Source organism: Chaetodon trifascialis, chromosome 16 (genome assembly GCF_039877785.1).
Source record: "Chaetodon trifascialis isolate fChaTrf1 chromosome 16, fChaTrf1.hap1, whole genome shotgun sequence".
NCBI classification, from domain to species: Eukaryota; Metazoa; Chordata; class Actinopteri; order Chaetodontiformes; family Chaetodontidae; genus Chaetodon; species Chaetodon trifascialis.
This window is the reverse complement of record NC_092071.1, coordinates 14,695,428-14,708,913: the sequence shown is the minus strand read 5'-3', so window position 1 is coordinate 14,708,913 and position 13,486 is coordinate 14,695,428. Positions and strand designations below refer to the sequence as shown.

The window sequence follows — 13,486 nt, the reverse complement described above, 5'->3', positions numbered from 1 at the left end:
AGAGTAGTGATGCATGAACTGTTGCTAGGTTTGTCCTCTGGGTGGCACTGCAGGCAGGGACATGAGGTTAAAACCTCTGTTATTTCAGTGGGTTTATCAGTTTATGGAATATTTTTCTTGGCCTGAACGAAAGCTTGTGGGAGTGTCAAGAAGTGTAAAGGTTCATCTTCGAGAGAGCATGAATGTACTGAGTAAACATCATAAAAATTACATTTTGATATCTCTTGTGTGCTAGAAAGGTTTGTGTGTGACGAGTCCTCTGGGCACTGTGTGTATCCACTCCAACTTTTGTAAAGATTTGGCCAGAAGATGATGAGATATTTTTCTCTGGACTGAACTGTTGGCAGAGCAGACTGAATGATCATCATCATCATCCTCAGACCCTGCAGGGTGGGACCTGTCTTTTAACAATTTTTTTTTTTATTCTATCAATTTCATTTCATGATGGATTTTTTTTGTAGGAAAGGCATTTTCTGAGTCAATTTATATTAGACATTGCCATTCCCAATGACACTTATACCTATTTCATGCCACTTTTTGTCCCATGTCAGTTCTCTTAATGTCATTTTCTATTTCATAATGTCACTTTACTGTACAGACAGTGTGAAGTCATCAGTTAGCACTCCCTGTCCTCCCTGTCCTCCCTGTCCTCCCTGTCCTCCCTATCCTCCCTGTCCTCCTAGCTTCGCGTAAACAAGAACGCTCAACTGCTACTAAATTTAACCAGTTGAATCAATCACCAAGCTGTAAAATAAACATGGTCCATGGACTTCTGCTTTGATTTGGCTTGAGGAGGCCAGCTGGCTGCAGTAGCTGGTCAAAAAAGTACTGACAAGGGGAATAAAGTGACCCAGTGTTGGTGGGAATAATGGCACTTGCGGGCAAATTGTAAACACTACATTGACATATCACCACCTTTTAAGTTGACACAGTGATACACAGCATACAGTTGCTTTTTATTTGCTCAACCAGCAGTTATGGAACAAAATAATCATATTTGGAGTTGTGTTTCTGGCCAACTGGTGAAGCTAAGTAGACTATTTATTCTCTTTTAGCTTTGCTTTTTTAGTCTCTACCACCTCCTGAGGGAAATTTGTGACTCTTTACCTGCTAAATGCTCCACCATGTTTGCCAGCTAGTCCTGTAACTGTGTCCAACTGCTGCTTGGTGCTGAGCAGGTAGTGTAAAGTGAGTTTTTAGAGCTTTTCCACTGAAAACCGCCGCTTGCTATGGCCAAAGACAACACTGAGTGGTGAGAATGAACCAAAAGAACCAAATTTGCTGCTAAATAATGACCTGAAGCTCACTATAAAATTCTCTGCAGATTCTTCACTTCAAGTGACATCTTTCACGTTGCTTTTACTTTGTCATTTCATACATTATTGTGAAAATACTGATTATTGCTGCTTGAATGTAAAATATTTTAACAATTTTAATGACTTTTACAGTAATGAGTTAATTTCTTTCACAATAGCTCCATAGCTATGAGGGACATAATTAACTTACAATCTACTGATCTGATCATTTAAAAATTGTGATGACCCCTGGTTTCATCTTGGGCTTTGAGCCTATGTTTACACGTAGCAGGGTATTTTGGAAAACAGATATTTTGGCCCCTCCGTTTTCAAAAATAACATCATGCACACAACATTGTTTTCAAAAATGTTGTCGTTTACATGAACCCGGATAAATATGCCATCGAGCGCATCATAACTATGCCAAACCTATGGGTGCGAGTATAAGCATAGGTCGCACATATGACGTTAAGTATTTTCAGTCGCGTGTTGTGACGTTTCAGAACCTAAAGCGCTGTTTAACCCTCTTTACACGCCAACACAATACCGGCTTTTTCAAAAAGCATGAAAACATCTGCGTTTTCCCTAAGTGTAAACGTAGCCTGAACTTGTATCTCTGCTGGCTGTGCAGGTAGCTGATTGGTGTAACTGGGAACACCTGTAGTGCCCAGTGTTCACAGTCCTAACGACAAAGCACAGAAACACCCCACGTTTGGTTTAGTTTAGTTTTTTTCCTTTTCTTTACAACACCTGCATCCACATCCTTCACTCATGCACATCACACAACGCTGATTTCATTGACTTCCACACTTAATGCTGTTAATGTTTGATTTGGTACCCTAATTTGGCCAATTTGTTTGCAGTTGATTTTGCACTCAGGATCTTCCTTTTGTTGGAGCCACTTGAGCCAGGTCATAACTATATTTAAAGAATTAAAGTATTTACAATATTTTGTCAATACTGCACATAATTAGGCTACATCCCCCAAGAAGTGGGAGATTTGGTATTGCTTCCAATTTTGAGTTTGTCATGAAACTGGCATGAAATTGTCTGAGAACATATATATTACCACAAGGAGGAGACCATTTGACTTTGGTGACCCTGTGACCCTTTCCCCAGTGCCACCATCAGACCATGCTTTGGCTGTCTTTTAATAACTAGTCATTTACTCAGCACAGTGCTGGCTGTGGAAGTGACAGCTGTGGGTTATTAGGCCTTACAGATAGTTTGCACTCTCTTTCTACTTTCGCTTTCTAAAGACGTTCATGTCATATTTTGTGTGACTAGATATTTTTTCTCCCCAAACAAGCCTTTTCTCATGAACCTGTGATCATATCTGACACCGTGCATTGGTCCTCTCTCATATCACTGCTAATCCAAACGATCTTCTTTCATTACAGGATTTGCTTCGGTTTCTTCTTCTGCTTAGCTCCTGTGTGGATTTAGCCTCTCACTGTTGGCTCTCTGCAAACATTCTTCATCAGCTTCCTCTCTTTTGCCTTTAGTTTCAAAGCTGGAATTATCCAGACAAGACTGGTCTGTTAGCACGAGTCAAAGTGCTTCTTGTGCTCCTTAAAAGTTCAGCGCCGGCCTCTGAGTGCCTGCCAGTTTGTCAGTTCACTTATAGCTCCAGGATAAGACACAGCTTATTAGCTGTGTTTGCTCAATTTAACTGACCTCTGGCTAACTGGAAGATTCTTCTTTTCTACTGGCAACAAAACATTTCACAGAGATGGACATGGCAAAAGATCCAGCACATACAATGAGACAAGCATCACACGAAACGGATGTGTTCTGTTGTTATATTAGGAGAACAGAAACTGAAGAGGACAAGTTTTTGCTTGTTTCACCTATGAGTTTCCAAGTGGTGGGAGTGAAGGTGTTCGATTTCAGTCTCCCCTTCCCTCCCTTCTTGTAATCACCAGCCTTTGCATAACACCTCCTGCCGCAGAGAGGTGCTCGTCAGACCGGTTTTCAGTCAGTGTTTGTGTGCCAGTGAATACATTTGGGGAAGCCCTCGTGGCCAGAAGTTCAAACTGAAGAAGCTGATTTGGTTTTGAGAGAGGTGTAACTGTGTGTTGTTTGGATGATAGATCTTCTGACAGAAATGTGGGACTGATTTGGACATTTCTCACCGTGGACATTGAATATTTGAGCTCATCACTTGAAGGATAAGACAGCTCGCCACAGGTGAGTGTTGCTTTTATATTACAGGTTACACTCAGTTTCTTGATGCAAGCTTCACCATTCTTATACATTCTGTTTCACTATGGCTTCATGGTAGCAGCTGCAAATAATTAATTTGGTTAATTACCAGCACTTTTAAATCAGACATCAATGCTGTCTTGCCTCTGCCTCACTAAATGACCTGTACTGACCTGTGTCAGACCTCTTTGTGGCCATATAATGCTTTACACATAGGTTTTCTCAGGGGCAAATCGGCGCTAACCATCTTTAAAATGTGACATATCTAAACAGTACAGCAACCTGGTGATATCTGTTGTCATATCTGATCTGATATCTCAATTTTGTTGCTGTGACAACACTGAAAAAGCCTCCAAACAGTGCTCCTGACATGACCTCCGTGCACTGGCACGTATGACAGAAATGTCTGGAATGTGCACCGCTGTCACTTTTATTCATATTACAAAGATTATTCAGAGAATATAAGAGCGAATAATGTTTACAGTCCTCCACTACATTCACAGCCCACTAAAGAAGAGCAAATAACCCACCAAAAATAACCTGCCTGACCACATTAGCCAGGAACTCTCAAACAGATAACGCTCACACACACACACACACACACACACGCACACAAACAGTCTCGTAACCTTTCCTACCCCCTAAACCGCAGAATGATTTATTTTCTCAATCAAAAAATTTGGCAGCCAGCACATTCCTCCCAATGTCATATTACTGAGTTTAGCGACAACACCAGCAGGTAATAAAACAGAGCAAACACAGCCCGGGCGTGGCTGCAGCAATGCACATGCATAAGTAGGCCACTTCTCTGTGTGGGAGGGCAATACGAGCAGGTATAACACCTGGAAACTTCCTTATTGTGGAGCAGGAAGGAATCCTGCTGCTGTCTGAGAGGTACGGTGGGCGTTTATTGTTCCTCTTCTCCCTTCTTCCCAGGGTTTATCTCTGCTTCATCTGCTTTCCTCTCTGAATAATAAATACATGTTTTCTCTGGCTTCTTGTGACGGACAAACTCTCCCTCTCTGTTTAGAGCTTGTTGCTTCAGTACGTTAAATTTGTTATGCTGTAGTGTGTTGTTCCTGGCAAGAATAAGGTATTGAGATTTATCCAAAATGATTATATTGGCACATCTTGTCCAAATGCAGTCTGGAGAGGTCAGCGTGAGGGAACCAAAAGATCAAGAGTTAAAATATCATCATCCTCCAGAGAATACAGCTGTGTTGTTCATCACTTCCGCAAATACAGTTATTCTCTTCAAAATCCGGCCTTGAACACAACTCATGCTACCACTACAGAACTTGACAGTTTCTGTCAAAACCGACACATGAAGTGTCAGTGACACACACTGTGGCAGCCTTTGTTGCCTGTCAGTGAGTGAAGGACGTGTAATTATTTTGCTTTTCTTTCAGTCTTGATGAATAAAAAATGTTTCATTTAAAAGACTGCAGCACACCAGGCTGTTAAAAGTAAGTTTACAACAAATGTCTGGCGAGATGTTACTTTCCATTTGTGGGCTCTTTCCATATAAACCTAATAATACACTGTAATCACAGCCCAGTTTTACTGAAGATAAATACTTCAGTTTTCAGAATGCTGCAAATAACGTTTTATATCTTACCGTACAAGCACTGTACACTCATCAGTGAATCCAGACGGTCCAGAGGGACTCGGGGTCATAGGGCATTCTGCTGTTGATCTGGGAATTAAGATTTATAGGATGCACTTCCACAGGCCTTCTCCATAAAAATGTTCCTGCCCACATAGAGTACTAATGAACCCTACATACAGTGAGAAAACGTCTGGTGCATGTCATCCAACTGCAGCTGTGAGGCTTCAGCGTCTGCACCATGTTCTCCTCTGCTGTCCCGTACAAAAACCAGCACTACAGCGAACTGAGGACAAACTGCATCAAGGACAAGGAACTGTTCGAGGATCCAGAGTTTCCAGCCACCAATGCATCTCTGTACTTCAGGAAACCACCTCCAGGTTCTGTGGAGTGGAAGCGGCCAGGGGTGAGTACGTGGCACAGGTGGTCGTGGTCCATCGCTGACATCCATCAAGCAATGCAGTTATTGCTGCATGGAGTCACATTTTCCTGTCTGAGGTGGCATGTAAATGTAACTATTGTGAAATAACTGGGTTTGGCTCATTCAGTGTAGAGCAGGAGACTTGTAGTATAAGTAAAAAGATCACTGAACCACCACTACACTTGTTATTATGAAGTTCAGTGACACAGGAAGCGGATGCAAGAACATTTGATACCAATTTAGCAACAAACACACAGCATGCCTGTTATAGATCATCAGAGTGTTGATAAAAACTGTTCAAGATGAAGGAATGCCATAATAGATATTTATATGTAAAATAATTTAAATGAACAGGCCTCTATAACCACTCTGTTAGGTTGAGGAGTGTTCGTAAGGTAAGCTGACACCAAGAGTTTGACAAACAGGTGTTATCTTACAGTTCTCTAAAAAATAAAAAAATAAATCAACTAAACCCAGAATTGACTTGCAGTTTTCAGTTTCTTCTCTCTATTTTTTTACAGTAAAGTCTTAGTAATTAAGTGTGTTTTTTTTTTACTTTTCTGTCGTAGGAGATATGTAACGACCCCCATCTGTTCGTGGAGGGCATCAGCTCCCATGATCTGAACCAGGGGCTCGTGGGAAACTGCTGGTTCGTTGCTGCCTGCTCCTGTCTGGCTTTGAAGCCAAACCTCTGGAAGAAGGTGGGTTCATTAATATTGGTAACCAAATATTAACATGGTGTGAGTCGCCAAAGTGCAGGTACAGCAGCACTGGAGGTTGAAACATGCAGGTGACAGCACAGAGCAGGATCAGGACCGCGGGAATTCACCTGAGGGGGTTTGCTCATGAGTAACTGCGAAACCAAATTCCTTTGTCAGAATGACTGATAACTATGAAACTCTCTCTTTGCTGGTAAATAGTATCACCTTATGTCTATATCTTTAGCATCATTTTGGTGCTTATATTCACATTACCAGCTAAAATTGCTGCTAAACCTAGACAATTTAGAAAACACTGCCAAACTTGTAGATGGTTAAGATTCAAGATAAAGTTACAAATAATATTAACATTATAAATCAACAAGAAATTGGGATTAGAGGGCAATTTGACAATAGTGGAAGAGGAACTGGAGAACTCGGAGGATCAAACGTCAGCCACAGGCTTAATGTTCAGCTTTGTGGTGAAAGTTTTGTCTGAAAAATTAATCTCACAGGGTTTTCCCGCTTAATATGACTGAACCAGTGTGAGTCTTTGGAAGGTGTCCAGTGTCACATACTTTGCGCTGATCTTCATAAGATCTTTGTGGTTAAAAGCTCACAAAGTGCCTTGTTCACCAACAAAATAAACATACGTGTCCAAAACTTTAATTACTGTATTATAAACTTTAAGCAATGAATCCCTTTGGGATGACTGGATAAACATTATTTCCAGTATTTTCATTCTCAAAAGTGTTCTTCACCAAACACTGCAACAGGAACTGTGAAAATATATGTTTATTGCATCTACATTCATCCCTTGTGTAATATTATGTATTTTGTGAAATAAACATGGTACATCCATCATATTCTTAAAATCTTACTAATTACACTACATTAGGCCATTGTGTTGTGTGTCACGCATTTGACATTTGTTGTGTTTTGTGTGTTTTCAGGTAATTCCTGACCATACGTATCAGGAGTGGGATCCAAAACACCCGGAGAACTACGCTGGAATCTTCCACTTTCAGTTCTGGGTGTTTGGAGAGTGGGTGGATGTGGTGGTGGATGACCGGCTGCCTACAGTCAACGGAGAGCTCATCTACTGTCACTCGAAAGACAACAACGAATTCTGGAGCGCTCTGCTGGAAAAGGCCTACGCCAAGTCAGTGAGCTTAAACCACACTGTCCCTTTTGCAGAAATCATATGCGATAATAGACTTTGCAATGCATAATATAACAAAACAGTTTCTGCTTTATATACATTATACAAAGCAAATAAAAATAAGTGTTCACTTAAGATTGCATAAAAAAAATACAACTATTCAACCGTGATTCCAAGATAGTTCCAAGATTACTTCTAAGTAAACTTGTGATCCTCTTCTGTGTCCAGGCTGTCTGGCTGCTATGAGTCCCTGGAGGGGGGAAACACTGGAGACGCTGTGGTGGATTTCAGTGGAGCTGTGGCTGAAGCCATCAACCTGGAGAAAGAACAATACTATAAGGACCAGGAAAGACTAGACCAGCTGTTTGAGGATCTCCTTAAAGTCTACGACCGTGGAGGAATCATAAGCTGCTCCATTAAAGTCTGTGCTCTTCATGAATGTATGCTACTTTGTCTCTATACTTCAGAGAAGCTGGCCATAAAAGACTGTTTTTATCATTTCATCAGGCTCAGCCACATGAAATTGAGCTCAAGATGGCAAACGGGCTGGTGAAAGGCCACGCATACTCAGTAACTGCAGTGAAGAAGGTGCGTTTGGGTCACGGGCTGCTGGCCTACTTCAAGAATGAAACCATTCCTCTGATCCGCATGAGGAACCCCTGGGGCAAGACTGAGTGGAAAGGAGCCTGGAGTGACAGGTGAGAAGCGATCTGACTTCATTTCTTCTCCACTCTCTCTTCTGTCAAAGGTGATACTTTTCGAAATGTAACACTCACTGCCTGTAGATTTAAAAGATGATCATTTGCTTTGCTTGCTGGTTGTTAGCTCTGAAGAATGGTCAAAGGTTGGAGATACAGAGAGAGGCCATCTTGGCATCACAGTGGAGGATGATGGGGAGTTTTGGTGAGTGATTAAGTTCCTCTAATTCCAGCTGTTCACCTGTGGAGTTTATCTCCCTTTCAGAGTATTACACTATGATTTCTCTTCATATCCACAGGATGTCTTTCACAGACTGGTGCAAGTTCTTCACAGATGCAGACGTTTGCCGTCTCATCAATACTTCTCTGATCAGTATCCACAAGACATGGCATGAGGCTGTGCACTTTGGGAGCTGGACCAAAAACGCAGAGCCGCTGTTAAACCGCTGCGGCGGCTGTGCTAACCACAAGCAGACATTCCTGCAGAACCCACAGGTACCGCAGGCTCTGGGTGGACCCTCTCCTCACATCACCTGTGCTCATGCACATATTCACTCCCTCTCGACTTCTTCTCTTACAGTACTTGTTTGATGTCACAAAGGAGGTCGATGAGGTCCTCATCTCCTTACAACAGAGAGACATGAAGATCCACAGAAGAGTTGGTCAAGGAGAAAATCTCAGCATTGGCTTCAGTGTTTTCAAGGTGACAAACATTTCCACCATCATACAACCCTGATTCCAAAAAAGCTGGGACGCTGTGTAAAACATAAAAGAAAACAGAATGTAAACTGTATTTCTGAACCTCGCTCCATCCTTGCTTGTGAACGGCTGAGCCTTTCCACGATGCCCCTTTCATATCCAATCATGATACTGTCACCTCTTAGCAATCAACCTGTTTACCTGTGGAATGTTCCAAACAGGTGTTTTTGGAACATTCCAGAACTTTAGCTGCTCCCGTCCCAAAGTGTTTGAAACGTGTTGCTGCATCAAATTCACCATAAGCATATATTTACAAAAACCAATGATGAGGTATTACATTAAAAATACTGTCTCACTTTTTTCAATTGAGTATATATAAAAAAGAATTAGATATCATCACATTCTGTTTTATTTATGTTTTACGCAACATCCCAACTTTCTTGAATGTAGGGTTGTACCACATTGATCTAATGAATGTTGATCTATAACTGCGTGTTGCATGATGAGCACCAAAAGACTCAGAAACCAGTGGGAAATAACCGTATGGGATTTGAAGGGATTGTGAAACATTACGCAGAGATGATGGTGAGATAGACGATAGATGAGTTCAGAGGAGGTGTGCGTCTGGGATGAGGTTAGTCTGAGGTCAGTTAGATTTGGGGGAAACAGGGTGACATTTTGGCTTCATTCTGGTAAAAGAGTTTGGCTTCGTTTGACTTTTCCGCTCATTTGTTGAGCAAACAGTGAACGGTTGTTGGATATTTATAATGACATGCAGACATTCCTCGGTAGGTTTATCAGAACCAAAACAGACCATTTCAACAAGAGGCTAAATCACACATGATTACGCACAAAAATACACATACTTCAGTTGATTGTTTCAGGCTGAAAAACAGAGTAGAACCCAGCATGTTTAGTAACGATTTCTTCTGAAGGTGGAAAAAGGTTCAGACGCCGGCGTTCCAGTATGGAGCAGCCATTACAGAAACCTCATGGGCAAATGTGGTGGTTGCTGGAGAAAAAGAAAGCCATGAATTGGAATTCCTTTTGAGTTATGTAATAGATTAAATTAAATTCATTTCTACAGCAACGAAATGAAAAAGTCTGATTCACTGGTCGAAAAACATGGTTGTATCTCAACCATGGCGTCAGTTCCTGGCATTTACTGAAAACCTGCCTACATCACCTCCACCCGAAGAGCAAAAAGTGGGACAGTTCCTGATCTCTTTATATAAGAAACAAAGGTGACCTGAAGTTATGATGAATCAATCCAAATTGAACTTACTTTGAATGATAAAACACTGCACGTGCTGATAATATTTAACATAACAAGCTAAATTAAACCATTTCCTGCACATAATGTTGGCTATAACAACTTTATGTGTAAATAATTGTGTCTTGAGCATTTATAAAGATCGTTACAACTCAGAGTTTCAACAGAGGCCTTAATTAAATGAATTGCAAAATCACTGCAGTCCTCTCATACAGCTGTAAAACTTGCCGAACTAGATTTTATCCTACTTGCCGGGATTAGATTGTCACATTCAGATGAGGCCACGTAACCTTAAGCGGCAAAACTGACATCACATTTCCTGTGATGTGATTTACTTGTCAGAGATCTGGCTAAGTTCAAACACACACTATAGACTCTTATCATGCTGACAGAAGTGGTGCCAAAGGGCCAGGTTCATGGCAGAAATAAAAGATGATGCCACAAAGAGCGACTGTGTGCACACGGCCTGTTGAACTGCTGCGAGCCTGAACCTGAATTTGACCTTTGTTTTCTATGGTCATCATGGGAGTGATGTATCCTCCTCCATTATTATGATTATTATGTTAAAATAAAAAAACTGCTCCAACAAGAGGGATAGGCAGTATGACCACTGAGCCAGTCCAACAGGATTTGTTTTTGCTTCTTGCCTGAGTGACACACCAGTCATCTTACCAGTGCAATGACCGTTTTAGCCTTTAGTACTTTGAGTAACACAGTAATGCAGTATGTTAAATTCAAGTTCTATTCACTGTTCTGCCACCAGGAGGCAGAAGAATCTACGCAGACAGCAAATCATAAATCCTCTAGATGCTGTTTAAACCTTAAAAATCGAACTGTTTATCTGTATTACACCTTATTATAAGTATATGTGTTGTGCATTATGCACATATTATGCTGCTCATACATTTGGGCAGCATTTATTAAGTCTCCAGTGGGCTTATAAAGGGAAAAAAGTATCCTATGGGTTACAACATTATCCAGGTTTCTGTTCATCTGTGTGCAGCTGTGTCTTGATTTCTCACCATATAAGTTTTATGTTCTGCACCACAAACAAAGAGTGCTCAGAGACCTGGATAAGGTGCTTACATGACACAGTATGCTAGATAAGTAACCGAGAGAAGGCCTAATCCAGCTTTCTGAAACAAAGATAATGTTTACATGCACAAACGCATAACCAGGATCCCGCAAAGACTCAGTCGTAACCAGGATAAAGGCTCATATGTTGTTAAAACGCTTGCCTCTAAACCTTTAAAGATACTTTAAAGCTGCTCAGTGAAGTCAGTGATTTGTTTTGTGAACTGAAGCCCAGGTGGTTTTCCTTTTCCAGGTGGAACTGAACAGGAAGTATCGCATGCATGACATCCTGACCCAACAGTGTGTGGAGACATCCACCTACATCAATGCTCGCACAGTGTTTCTGAGAAGCATGCTGCCACAGGGCCGCTACGTCATCATCCCCACCACCTTCAAGCCTCAGACGCTGGGGGACTACATGATCCGAGTTTTTACCGATGTGGACTCAAACTGCAGGTACGTCAAACCAGTGACAGTGTGTGTTGGCCTGCAACGAGCGTAAATCAGCAGCATGGCTGTGTTTTAGGTTGTCAGACAGAAGTGTAATGTTCACATATCTTACAATTATCAGGTCTTAAGAGACACTGCAGGGAAATACAGAACAGCTGTTCATTTCAGACACTGCTGGATGGATAATATCCAAGGAAAGCACTCAAAATGAGTGTTCTGGAGAACAGAGACTATAAAATTGTGTTCATATTAAATCACTTATAAAGTTACATCCCTCTCCGACTGCTTTTCTTGGCCAGAAATTTTGTTTTGCCAGATTTTGACGTTCTTGTTGGCAGACCTAAACACAGAATGTTTGCTCACAGGTCATCTAAGCTGGCTGGTCCAACCAGTGCGGTGCCTGTGAAACATAATGTCACCTCCTTCTTCCAATTTTCTGATAGCACGATCTATTGGCCAGAGTACCAAGATATAGGAACTCTTTTGCTCTCGTGGTCCTTAAATCCTCCTCTACTCTGACAGGGAGCTGACAGAGGATAAACCAAGGGTAAGATGCTGGAGTTCGTTCCTTGGATACCCACAAGTTGTGAGTCATGTCTATGTCCACGGAGCCGAGGGGCTGCAGAACCAGGACAGTACAGGAGGTTAGAGGACTTCACACCAGCCACACTTCACAACATCTTCTAATCACTGTGCCTGTAGCTCCGTAGTCGACCAAATCTTTTCGTCTTTTCACGCAGGTGCGGACCCCTATGTGATCATCTACTGTGAGGGCCACTCTGTAAAATCCACCATCAAGCAGGACACCTTGCAGCCAGAGTTTGCAACTAGTGGCATTTTCTTCAGGAAGAAGCCCAGAAAGCCCATAACTGTGGAGGTAAGGTGGCTGAACACAAGTAGTTTTGACGATGTGGCAATTCTTTCACAAAAAAACAAAACTGAATGTAGACTCATGAGAAAAGCACAGCTCCTCATGTGCTTTCACAGGCACATTTTTCACATTTTTTAATTAAAAAACTGAATATAATTTCTGTCATAACCAGTCCTCTGTCTGTAGATTATACATAAAACTGCATCACAAAACATTCTATACATTTCAAACTGACTGGTCTCCTTCAGGTGTGGAACAGCAACGCGGTGAAGGATGAGTTTATGGGCCAAGTGGTGTTGTCCGGGTTGGTGAAGGACACCTCTGACCCTCAGAGGCTTCAGCTGAGGAAGAGGGGACGGCAGATGGCAGATGAGATGCCCGGCAGCATCAGCGTGAGGATCATCACGTCTACTCAGCTAACGGCCATGTGACCTCGGGCCTGAGAGACGCCTGAAACTTTACCAGTGCTGAACTATGTGGAGTGTGAAACTTGACATGTGGCATCATTGAGGAACAAGCAGTGGTTCAACCTTCAACCTGTTTACTGCTGGACGCTTGTGTGTGAGCAGAATTGTACACTATTAATTACATGTTGGTGAGTTATTTACAAAGCTGAGAGGTGAGCAGGGCAGCAGTTGAGAGACTGAATGTCAATTCCTGTTTTTTTATCCAAATGTTTACTCGTTTTAATCATCTTAATTATATTTGAAATCATTTTTGTGTAACTTATAATGCATTTTTATATTGACGTTTTGCAAGTTGCTTGTAAAGATATCAGATGTTACACCATAGATACTGTGAGCGATGTGGCAGTAATTTGTCATTTAAGTCTTATCACACCTCTATATTCACCTTTATGTACAAAAACTTAGCACACGTAGGACACATATTTCATGTATCATCTATTTCTTTCATGCATCTTCGGCTCCTTTCTTCCATTAGTTCATATCATTTTTTATAATCTCCTGACTATAAAGAAAATGCAGAAACCTGCACGGCATAAAGAATCACAATAGCCTTCAAGCATTGCCACA

General features: G+C 41.6%; 1 protein-coding gene across 1 annotated transcript; it reads left to right on the top strand.

Moving 5' to 3' along the window:
- Positions 1–4,370: 4,370 nt before the first annotated feature.
- Positions 4,371–13,484, top strand: LOC139344365 (calpain-5-like). The gene is made up of 13 exons (XM_070982462.1): positions 4,371–4,394; positions 5,324–5,512; positions 6,097–6,228; positions 7,179–7,387; positions 7,616–7,808; positions 7,895–8,085; positions 8,213–8,290; positions 8,385–8,580; positions 8,666–8,788; positions 11,385–11,587; positions 12,104–12,225; positions 12,322–12,458; positions 12,701–13,484. Exons 2-13 carry the CDS (start codon positions 5,348–5,350, stop codon positions 12,881–12,883), a joined length of 1,932 nt encoding a protein of 643 aa, XP_070838563.1. The 5' UTR covers positions 4,371–4,394; positions 5,324–5,347; the 3' UTR covers positions 12,884–13,484.
- Positions 13,485–13,486: the final 2 nt, after the last annotated feature.